This window comes from Dromaius novaehollandiae, chromosome 6 (genome assembly GCF_036370855.1).
Source record: "Dromaius novaehollandiae isolate bDroNov1 chromosome 6, bDroNov1.hap1, whole genome shotgun sequence".
In the NCBI taxonomy this organism is placed as follows: Eukaryota; Metazoa; Chordata; class Aves; order Casuariiformes; family Dromaiidae; genus Dromaius; species Dromaius novaehollandiae.
In genome coordinates, this window is record NC_088103.1 from 27,041,501 (window position 1) to 27,054,177 (window position 12,677).

Below are 12,677 nucleotides of genomic sequence, written 5' to 3' on the forward strand. Positions count from 1 at the left end.
TTTAACCAGTAAGTATTTTTATTGTTGATTTTGAATCCATTAAGACTACATTATGTTGGATTATAAGACTTTGGCTACATCTCCCACATTTGCATGCAGGTATTACATTTGCAAGGTTTTCTCAGAAAAATGGAGCAGGCACTTAAAATGCATAAAGGTTATACGATTATAACATGGAAGCTGCATGTTAGTTACAAAAATTTGTACCACATGTACCAGTAACAAACCCACACCCCCATGTAAAACTTCCTTGACCTTCAATAATCTGCTTCCTCTGTCCCTCACCTCCGTGCCCTGGCTGGCTGTCAGCCAACATCCCCCGTTTCTGAAAACAAAAACATTTTCCAGAAAAGTTTAGTACAGTACATTGTTTTGCCTTTAAAAACTAAAAAAGTTTCTCCTCCACTACCCCCTCCCCCCAAATGAAAATCTATCATAATCTACACATTTGTTCAAGCACTTAAATGTTACAAATCTCTATTGCATTACTCAAAAGTATCAGATCAGTAACAAACTTCTAAACATACTAGGATGACCCTAAAATTCTTCTTCCCCCAAAACTACAGAGAACTGAAAATGCTATACTGCATTATCACACTTGCATGCATGTATCCTGAGCCACCTGTATTTATTCACCTTAAGCCCCTTTTAATAAATAACTGTCCAGCAGTAACATCCAGAAGTGTGCTGTCTCCTCCAAATTAAACTCTATATTTACAGAAGTAGGGCTGTTTTCTCAGTGAAATGTTGTGGTTTTTTTAAAAACAAAAACAAAATAACAACAATAAAAACAGCAACCATTTAAGAGAGAAAGCATAATACCGATCATGTTGTCTAAAGACCAACAGGAGTAAAAAGTATTAGGAGCACCAGGTGCGCATGCATTTGAACTGGTACAGTTCACGAAATAATGTCATTCATTGTTATACTCGCTCATTCAGATGAGGAGCTGATTCTTTTCCTTTTTTTCCTTTTTACATTGAGGGCCGTCTGCTCTGCAGCCAACTCCCAGATGACAATACATGCACTGAGGTTGAAAGATGGCCATGAACATGCTTTGATCAATGTGGTTCTGCATCAGCTTTAATCACATGGGGTTTTTGCTCCCCACTGCTTTGCACCTTGTGTCTTTTCACATCTGCGCTAAGTGTGAGCCAAAGGTCCCCCAAATCCTTATTTTTCACTTGAATGAGGCAAAGCATTAGATACTCAGTTTTTGCAGGTTTCAAACAATGCTACGAGCTTGAAAATACTGGGGAATTATCCCACATGAGAACATTTCTTAACAGTGCAACTATTGTAATCACAACTGGCCTACAAGCGTACCAAAACAAACATATTCAAACATCCGACCAGTTAGAGGGATTTTGTCCCTTCATTTATCACAACCCAGTCCTCAGCTGACAGACACTAGCATTACTGCCTTGACTTTGGTTGGCCTGCGTTAGTTTACACCAGATCAGGATCAAGCTCAGTAGACTATACAATAGCAACCAGTTTCTCCTATTGCACTGTTATAGTGCCTGAGATCACTACAAACAGACACACGTTTACAAAGCCAAAAGGCCTTTCTGTAGCCAGTGCAGTGTATTCACTGCCCCACTCACTTTGCAAGGGCAAGTCAGTCTGTTTCTCTTCCCACTTTACCTTAAAACTCTAACTTAAACCTGCAGTGCTCCCATTGCAGCAGAAGCTGCAGCAAAAACTTGAGTTACACGCCAAATGCCTAATTTTGTATAGTGAGATTGCTGAAACTCCATTTACACTGAATGTAATTTTCAAATCTATGATGCTTACTACTCTATCATATATGGACCTGATTATCTGGAATCCCAAACCATTACTGCCTTTGCTGCACTTGCAAGTTACACAGAAATCATTAATATCTGCTATCTCTGCAAGACGAGACATATTCTAGCAAAGTTTCCCCTCAACTACAAACAACAGGCATGCTGGATATTTGATTGTGACAAGCCCTTCCCAAGCCAACACCTCTGTTCTCACTGACGGTGAGTCAAATTTTGCCTACTTTAACATCAATGCAAATCTGAAACAAGAGGTCTCTACTGACCCCCCCCCCTTAAGAACTATACAGGGCCAAGACAAGACAAAATCTGGCCTGCAGGCTTTTTCATTTGCTCAGGTTTACTTTTGATCCATCAATTCAACTTTAATAGCAGTTACTGATTTTGTAAACAAATTTTCACTTTGTGTTACTGGCTTCTTACCATCATTTGTGAGCTTCACCGTTGTGTCAATTCCATCACCACCTGGTGATGAAAGACTTGGCATCTAAGATGTCTGTATATAGATATAGCACAGATACAGCAGAGGTCTGCCCATTCCTACAGGCAGCTGAATCTCAAAGGCCACTTTTTACCCTGGCAGTGGGTTCTATTACCCTCTGCCATTTCAATTCCTGGCTAGACTTTGTTGGCTATTTATTCTTAAATGGCCATCATGAGAGGCTGTTAGGGTCAACTGCACACATGCATTAGAACAGGGCTCAGACCCAGCAAGTTTACTTCATGTAGGCTTTCATATGACCACAATAACGTGAGCCAATGATCTTTGCTTGCAAAGCACCTTCCCCCATATCCAGGTCCCTATCCTCTCCCTGGAACAATCCAGCTCCTTTCACTAGTGTCAGAAGTGGAGCTTCACCAGAACTGCAATGAAAAATTGGACACATTTTAGTTTTATCTTTCAACTGAAAGCAACAGAGATAAGTAAATGATGACTAAGTGTCGCACTGGCTGCAAAAGGCCCTTCCAATTCATGGGAGTGCTACTCTCCAAGCAAGTTTTGTAAAGGAAGAGAAACCAAACAGAAGCCTACACAATTCCTGCACAAAAAACACACACTTCTCCTCCAAACAGAAGTCCATTCTCATGGACCAGATTATGCAGACCCTATTCAAGTGACTAAAAAGAATGAGGATAGGGCTGAGTACATCCCAATTATCCTTTCTGATCATGAAGAAGTCACAGGTCAGCAAAGTACTTGGGCATAAGGATGTTCATCTTGACCTACAGGACATTTTAATGCATGCAGAAGTGCGCTTTGCTGGCTCAGGCCTAAATCAGTAACAGCTCTAAAGCCAGCTGGCACCAGTGAGTGTGATTCCACTACCTGCACCAATATACATGAGGTAAGAGCATAACTCAAGAGAGCAGAGCAGTGCAAGAGGAGAAAGAGGCTCTGTGGTTCTTCTGAGTTTAATCTTTAACAGCCCCAGCTGCATACACACGGCATGTCACAGTGATCAGCATAGACTGATGAGAGCTTGGCGTTGCATTCTGCACGTGGGACTTCCACTGGAAGCAGTAAGCCTGATTCCTACCTGTACCAGTGCAACTTTATATTCCTGTAGCAACAGCATGAAGAGGCCTTAAATCTGGAGTAACTGCACGATACAATTAGTGTTTTATCTTTGAGTTATATGCCAATAACTAGCATGATGTGCTGTACACCCACACCTGCACAGAGATGGAGAGATAAGTATATGCTGTGTCATAACACAACACAGACAAAATTTCTACAACTATCCTAGTAACACAGCCAGTGACACTGCTAACCAGCACACGGGATTTGCAGCCACCCTCTCCGATACCATGTAATTGGTGGTAGAGGAGAAAAACAAGCTCGGGTGTTACCTTGATTCACTAGGGAGTGATCTGGGTGCAACCCACTCAGGTGTTGCTTAGCAAACACAATTCATGGGCTGTCCCACAGTCCCGCGTCATAAATCCCCACCTCTGTGTGGGTGCTCACATCACTTTCAGACGGCACAGAGAGTTAAGGTCATCAGCAAGTAGCCCCAACGTTTGGGAGATCCCCCGACAAACATCATATAGAAGAGGGGAAAAGCTAACACTGACACAAGACACTGTCACCCTCAACCACAGGTAGACTACAAGGTTACATGTTGCGGGATCTGGGCTGTCTGAAGAAAGATATTCATAGAGGGATTCATACTTGAATCACGAGAGCATCCAGAAATCGAAAGTAAAATTCTCCGTGATTAAATGGCAATGGAATTGATTCCTGTATGCTCCTGCTGTATGTATAAAACACATGCTGTTTGCATATGGTAGCAGTCATGCTTAAGTTACATATGTTTTTGTTCCATTTTGAAGCATGTTCTGTGTAAATGAAAACTAAATACTGAGCCAAAAAGTTTCTCTCTCAATCCTGCTGAAATTTGGACAAATATAAACCCAGGTCTTGTCCAGGGTTTGGATTTCCAGAACAAAAATCTGACCTTCAATGACTACTCTATGCAACCAAGTCTAACCATTTGCAGAGACGGCGGGTTCAATACTGATTCTCCTCAGGAGAAAAAGATACTCCTACTCTATGCTAGATTATTAAAGCTAGGTTATTGGCACATAATCTCATTTTACCTCATTAATTTAAACTTTCATGGAAATTGCACCTGCAGAATCAAACAAAGGCAGAAAGTTATATTTGCAATTATTCCTCCCTGTTAACATCTGGATGCAGTACTGTTGGGGAAAGAAAGCAAATTCTTCAGTGAACTATGTTTAACCAACTTGCAGGTGGCAGCTACCAAAACAACTGATGCGCATGTATCTGGCTAAAGTTATTAATGTATGATCTGACGTACCAAGTCAGACAAATGTCATATGTAAATAGGTCTTCAAATGTATACACACTAAAGCTGCAACTGTATCTAGATGATCATTTTGGTTTGTTTCTATTTCCCCTAGCTCTGAATCTATCCACTGAATGTTTACTCAGCACGTGTGGTATAAATATATTCATACATTAAAATTGACACTTGGAAATTTTTCTTTTTTCTTTTTCTTCCTTTTTTTTTGCTGACCAGCAACAAATTCGGATATCTTTAAATGTAAACCAATACTCAATAAATATGCTGTGTTCAGCAAAGAGACATGTTTTGTCAATCAGGGTTTTGCCACACTCTAAGCCATGGGCTGGGGGGGCGGGCGTGAGGGGGGAGGTCCAGGAGGGGCTCGGGATGGGGGTGGCCCAGGAGGCGGCTGTCTGGAAGGAGGCTGCAGAGACACGGGAGGAGAAGGACTTCTTGGAGCATTGTTAAGAGGAATGTCGTCACGCTTTGGCAGCTTCGGAGGTGGGCTGTAAGGAGCGGAGGTCCCATCTGATTTCACCCGGGTGAAGTTTATGCATCTTCCCTAGAGATAAAGAAAAAGTTATTATTCATTACAAAGATGTGTTTTGACTCATCAGCAACTAGCCAAACAGGCTGTAAGCAGAACGGTCAGACTGCACTTAGAAATCTTCATCCAGTATCATTCCCTGGGTCCCACACAAGACATTCAGACCATGCTGTATTAACAGACAGCACTAGAAAGCAATGCTTCTCTTGGGTTTCAAAGTTGCTGCCTATAAAGAACAGCCTAGGACTGGTTTAAGCAAAAAGGGAGCCCAGTGTGACACTGCTCACATTTGCCCTCTGCTCTGCTACTGGAGCTGTGCAGAATGAGACTAAAGTCACAACTTCACAACAGAGTCCTGCCAGCCTTTGCAAGATCACTGTCTGGCAAGGAAAAAAACTCATAGCAGAGACAGGATCATACCAGTGGAACACTACTAGCAAAGACTCCATCTGTAGCTTTCCTTTCCACAACGATGCTAGCCTCGCTGGTGTCCACACTGGGAACACTAGACTGGCATAGTATGTTTGTCTTCTGTGCTCCAAATGTAGACGTGGCTTCCCTGTTGTCCCCACAAGCACAAACAAGGTGTGGGACTTGATCTCTCCAAATTTGGAATGGATGTAGGACGCATGCAGGTAGGACGTGGTGGGAGAACTGTACGTGGAGATCTTAAGCAGAAGAAGCCTTAGTTTGAAACAAGAGCAAGCACTGGGGATGTTCTACTCAACTACGGACTAAATACAAACACATCGGGGCTTCCTTCAGCCAAAACACAGCTTTGCAGAGGTCCTCATTAACCAGGTTCCAGACAGACAGAGGGACAGACATACCCTGAGTCCACCTAGGCTTTCCTGTGGGGAGCAGCCAGAGGCTGCTAGGCACTTCAAATCCTACACAGCAATCCCAGTCAGGTACCAAGATCTCTGCTGTCGGCCCTCTCGTTCCTCTCCAAAGCCACGATGTTTTGTTACAAAGCATCCTGCTGTCACTGTGGAGGCCCTCATGAAATCCTCCAGACACAAAACGTTGTGTGTGCGAATGCAATGCTTGGCATCGCTGTCCCCGTCTCCTCGCACAGCAGAGATGGGAGGAGACGTTATGCAACAACCTGGCTGCCACAAGCTTGGCAGAAGCCTGTGTGCCTGGAAGTCAGAAAGGCCTCTCATTGTCACATGCAAAGGCTGGAGAAGAAGGCTGTCTAAAAACGCAGGAGTGATACTGTCAACAGCCCATTTAGAGGAACCTTCAAACACCTGATGAACTGGCTAATCCCACCAGCCTCAATCCCCCCTTTTTTATTTTATTGCAGCAGCATTTCACAAATCACTGCTGTTCTGCATCTGAAGGGCTATCAACAGCTCCCATCTACTTATCAAAAAGCATATGCTACAGCTGCATTTTTGCTCATCTCAGCTGGGATGTGGTTTCCAAATAAGTGACTGTGGGCTGGAAGGGATGAAGTTCACTTGCCACTACCCCTTCCTTCTGTGGAGCAGGCCTGGTTTGTTCCATGCAGAAATCGCCCTAATAAAAATGGTCTCTGCAGTTTAGCATAGAGGAGAATGTGACCTGTTTCCTTCTTTCCAGGGCAAATAATAGCTGGGGAAAAGCAAAAAAAGTTGTTTAGTATCTGTCCCAGAAGGCACCTTCCTTCCACTGTTTTAAGAGACCTGCACAGCCATATGCTGGGCAGAGGCTCAGGTTGCCCACTGCAATCAACAAGCCCAATTCAGCCCGGAGTTACGCCAACATCCACCCCAGGCTAAATGAAGGAGCAGGACTCGAGGTTTAGAAAAGCTTCTCTCAGGGTTAAGCAGCTCTAGACTGTGATACCCCCAGCTACCAATGGCTGCGATGACAGGGGGATACAAGTCCCCACACCAGCGATGGAAAATCGCTGCTAGCTCAGTGCTGCCTGGCACAAGAGAAGTCTGAAGGTGTTTTGGGAATGGGCTGAATTTCTGTGGCAACTCCTCAAATCACAATTTCCCCTGGAATCCAGGTAAAAGCCAGGACAGCTCACACCACAACTATTTGTTTATTAAGTGACTTCCGGTGTGTGTAGCTTTGTTCATGAAAACCGTTCCTTTAAAAATAAGTGACTCACTTAAGCTTATGACTTTGCTGAAGAAAGGCAAACAGAGTCATTTCTGCTACATATCAAGAGATGCTTGTGAAAGCTCCAGAAAGCGATTCAACAAATGTGCTAACATCCAAAGGGTACCACCCTGCCACTTACTCGGACTGGATGGCGCAGGGCTCCAAGAGCTCGGCTGCAGCCAAGAGCTGTTTGAATGGATGCGTTGTTGCCCGTACAGGAGACACACTCGGTAGTTCTCAGCCCCAGCTTCCACCATCGCAAATTCACTACTACACTCAAACAGCAGCCTCAAAAAGGATAAAATCTCCTTCCTAAAGGAGTGAGCTTGTTACAGAGGTCTTAGCTTATGAACCAGGTTCACAGCAACACTACATTGGGGCCACAGCATCTGTGCACAGAGGCATCACGGAGCAAAAGCCAAGTAAGATCCTGGTTACTTCTGCAGCAAAGATGAACTATCGGATCAAAAGTCAAGTCAATGCTTTGCTCTGCTCTGTCGCAGGATGCAAGCCTTGGGCCAGGGCTGCAGCAAGGGGCCATCCCTGCCTGTATAAAGAAGCCATTTGTCTTCTACTATGTTCCATTTTATTCAAAGCACATTTTAGGCTACCCAGGAAATTCAGTAGTATTTACTCCTCTGCAGTGAACACTACAGAAATGTTTAGCAACTGTTCTGCAAATAACATGTAAGAAAGCTTGATATTTCTAACGTTATGAATTTAGAGCAGCTAAATAATCACCCAGGACAAAAAAAAAAAATTAAAGAAATTAAAGATGGTATTCAGAGGAGAGCCTACATATAGGAAGCAGAAGAAAAATAAGATAAAACAGAACAAACTCCCTCATAGGAAATGTAAAGCTGCAAACCCAATGCTGGTGCTTTTGCCTACAAGCCTTTCCTGGCTCTGTTCTGTCTATCCCTCAGACATCAATCCCAAATATATTCATAGTCTATAATCAAAGGGGATCCCATAAATCTGTTTGCATTACTTTCACTTCAGTTAAACTGATAGGCGACGTCAAACTGCTGCCAGTTTCTGCCACACTCGCTGATTTGTCAGACAGATGGGTAATTTAAAGGCCATGCGCCGCATTGTGTCATGAAAAATACGGTTGCGTTGGGGGAGTCTGACAGATAAAGGCTTGGATGATCGATGTATATGAAGTGACACTTCCTCACAGAAGATTATTAGTGTTAGCCTCCAATCTCATTTATCAACAATTTACTGGTGAATACTGGAGTAAATTCTTCCGAGCACTTCATGCAGCCATTGATAAATCAAGGCCGAGCTCTTAGCTACTGTTTGGATTAACAGCCAATAGGGAGAAGGGGGCACAAATGCTTATAAATCACAAGTTGTACTTTGAATTTATCTAGTGTCTTTCATCAAAAGATTTCCAGGTTGAAGAATTAGGCTCTGTGCTCATCGCATTGCTTATAAGAGAACGCCATGTCTACCCTACTGTAGCACGGACACTCCTCTGAGATTAACTTAAAAAAAAAAAAAAAAAAGAATCCACACCAGTTTCTCAAATAATCATTCTGCTTCTTAAAGTAACCACAGAATTTTTAATACTCAGTTTGAAAGGATTAAGTAATTTCCTCTCCAGATGCACATAATTTCACTTAAACTGCGTAAAACATGGACAGAATTGTGAAGATTATTATTCCGAAGGTATCCTGCACGCTATGCTCTCACCACACTAATCAACACAAGCGATTAGCACGGATTGAGAGCCACCACACTTAGGAGTGGCAACGGTATTATTTTCTCCTGGAGGATGGCGTGCACTACGGCTTTCAGGGAAAGTGTCCGAGCTGCACGACGCAGTAATGCCGCAGTGATCTCAGGCAGGCACCACAGCTGCCGGTGGCTGCCTCATTGTTTCCTGGGAAGCAGATGATCTGCGTGAATCCAGTCCTGCCCGGTTTCGGCCCCGCGCGGGGCGCAGCATCCCTCGGACGGCGTGACCCGCGCCGCTACCATCATTCAGGCACCGCCTGAAGGTCAGCGCGGCGCCATATGGAGGCACGCCCTCCCTCCAGCTCACATCTGCACGCTCTCCCCGCTGCACAATTATTTTGCCTCCCCATATGTCCGTCCACTTGTTAGGCTCTTGTTACGCTGCTTGCCAAATTGGCTTTTCAAAAGGTACAAATACTGAAGCAGCGGGATCTGCCCTTGTCCTGACTCCAGCTTTTATCCCAGTGTAACGACCACATGTGTAATTCAGGCACTTTGTACTCCGAGGCAATGCCTCCTCGACCACCTAGGATGTGTTTTTGTGTGTGGTTTAACGGGGGAAGGAAGGGAGGAACCTCTTGAAAGCCTCCACAACTTGTTTCTAGGCTATTTTCATCATAATGTGCAGTACATCTTTCCCCAGCACTTGTTCCCTAAAAATCTTTCATATCTACCACTGAGCAAGTCTTCAATAGAAAGGAGCAACTCTGTTTACGGGAACGAGGCGATTCAAAGACAGTGCCGTGGGCAGCAAGTCTCTTCACCCAAGACACCAAGAGCACTTCAGCAAAAAATCTTTAAAATCCACCTCATCTGCCAGTAGCTGTCACCTTGCTCCGTTCTTTTTAATACACATCCTGGTATTTGTTTAACAAAAGTCAAATCCAGCCTCACCTCTGTGCATGCCACAGTGTTTGTGCACACAAAAGCCTGTCTGTTTCTTCATTTCAGCAGTATTAGTTGACCTAATAAAAGATATGCTTCCGTTTACAAATTTTGTCTCAGTTTCTGTTCACTGTCATTTTTGCTTATGGAATCTCAGTGCTACAATTCTGACCACCAGAGAAGGGTATTTGACTGAGGAAGAACTGGCTTCACTTAAACTTTCACTGTAATTTCTCTTGGTCTTTGACTTTGCAGGAATATGATACTTATCTTTAAACTTTAGAATGAATTAAAATAAAATAATTCCTCTAAAGTCTGAGCACTCTGAAACACAAGAAACCGTAGGGTGCTTCACACAGTAGTCCAAAACACTGGACCACAAAAAAACCAACCAAACAAAAAAAACCCTGAAGTAGCTCCCAATCAAATGTATTAATTTTAGGACACTGAAATCTGAGATTAACGTAATTTCCTCAGGTTCAAATAAGTGGAGTCCAATTTATCACCAGTTTCATTATCAACGTTACTGGCTTTTATCTGGGATGACTCTGCCCCAGTTTGCTATAGGCATGGGTTGTCAGCATTTAGCTTTATTTCCTAAAAATCTGGCGGTAGCTCAACATGAAAATGGAGTTCTAAAACTCAAAAGAACAGAGTCAACCTTTCATGCTACCTACAAAACATAAGGCATATTAGATATAAAATGAAAGGTGAAACTTCAAACCACAAGGCAAAAGAAGCTAGCCTATAGAGAAAGTCAGAATCAGTTTAGCTGAGTGATCCAAACACCCAGAAACCAATGGGGTAGCAAAGCTTTTGTGGTCAACAAGTTTGGGTCACATCCACTTTGACTTTTGTGAAAGCTGAATCTTGGAAGAATCAGAAGACAGTGATTAAAAGAACAAAATAAATTTAGCAGATGCATCTAAATTGAGTATCCTAAAACATCAACAGTACAGGAAGCTTGCTCACCAGATTTATTTATGAATGACGCAGATTATGGATACAGTAATCTTAAAGAGAAAGAGCTGATCCAAGGAGGCAGGAGTTCCCCCTATTCGGGTTCCTTGGGTTGGTATCAGGATTAGCAGCTGGCTCCTAAGGAGCCAGGGTCTATGTGAATCAACCTTTGCCGAGCACTTCCTCGCGCTGCCCTGCTTCATGCTGCCTGTGTGCTGAACATGTCACGGCTCATTAAAACCTTCACCGATTTCCTGGGAATTGCACTGATTACCCTGCAGCATACAGGCTAGAAATTAGTGAGCCACTGAAACAGTTTGTCACATAAAATGCAAGCCTGCCTGGTTTTCAGGCATATGCAAATAACTTTTACTAACCACTCTTACATTTGTGACCGAGATATTGCTTTTGTGTTGAAGGATAAAGTATTGGAAATGTGAGCGATTCCCATAGTAGCCATTTGGTGGCTGATCATGCTTTCAACAAATATATAATTTATAGTTATATTATTTCATATTAATCACATCATTAATCATATTGTATTTCATGCATTGTTAATGGCTTGATTCATTAATTCTTTTTTTTTATATAGCCATTTTCAGTTATTAGATATCAATCAAAACATTAACTATAACTGCCATAAAATATTTGTTTGCATGGGAGTCTGGAGTTTGGCTCTTTAAATATTTTCAACTTTAATAAATTCTTCCTTCTCAATAACTATTTTCTGGGGATTTGACAGCTCAGAATTAACACTTAAAATGATGGTAATCCAAAACTAGGAACAACTGAGAGAAAAAGGCATTGACTGAAGAGATGAGGATTTTAAAGCTAAGGTCCAAACTCCATTGCGTATTGGCCTCCAACAATGAGAATATAATTACTATTTTCTTCAGCACTACTTTTACAAAGAAAATTCAGTTCATCCCTTTCTTTATCCAGTGTATTATCTGGCCCCTTTATATGTTAATTGAGATAACTTCCAGTCTCTCCTTTTATCATGGAGTTATTGGAGAGGAGGGAAGTCACTGCATTGGGGATTATGAATCCCTCACACACTATCACAGCAGGGGCCCGTAACAGCCTTAGGTACACCTGAGAGTTCAAACAGCAAATTACAAAGTGATGAATGCAAATGCACAAGGATGGTCCCAGAGGCAGCAGCAAACTGTTTATAGCCCAGTGTGCATGACATGGCCAAGAGGTGCGACCTACCGGGCCCTCCGAACCTGCTTCACACTGCAATAAGACCAAGCTTCAAAATGCACCACATAACATGATTTTAAACAGGACATGTACCCTGATCTAGGAAGGGGCAGTGATATTTAGAAGCGTAGCATCAAAGGCACACGTGTATCCTTCACAGGGTCCACAAGGACACTTTTTAAAGCAACTTGCATGCCTTTTCTCTTACTCTATCAAACTAAGCCACCCACAAGCCCTAGTCACAGATTCACTGTGTGAAGCACCAGAGAAATACAGCACAGAAAGTTAGTCCCAGCTTCAAAAAGCCTGATGCCTAAGTAGCAAACAAGAGATGACAGCTGCATACAGACCAAGAGCAGAGCACAAGACAACAGTGAGGCACAGCAAAGCAATGCCTTGGGCTACTGACACATTTAAAAGTACAACTTGTTAGCCTAGCCTAGACACGGCCAAAATTAATGCCCTGAGATATAAAAGTGTCCCTAGCCATGGTGGCACTTGGTTGCATCTTTATTGCTACGATGATGTTGAAGCTTGCCCATACTGCTGCCCAGAAAGCCAAACAAAGAGCAGAGATGCACAAGCTCCTCTTGCAGAGGCGAAGGGGAGCACCAA

At 43.0% G+C, this 12,677-nt stretch overlaps 1 protein-coding gene across 1 annotated transcript in view; it reads right to left on the reverse strand.

The window, feature by feature from the left end:
- ANTXRL (ANTXR like) overlaps window positions 1-12,677 on the reverse strand; it is a 66,372-nt gene continuing 53,695 nt past the window's right edge. Inside the window, exon 18 of the mRNA XM_026112542.2 lies at window positions 1-5,180. Coding sequence (XP_025968327.2) covers window positions 4,950-5,180 — 231 coding nt within the window. The 3' untranslated portion in view covers window positions 1-4,949. The remainder of the gene's footprint in view (window positions 5,181-12,677) is intronic.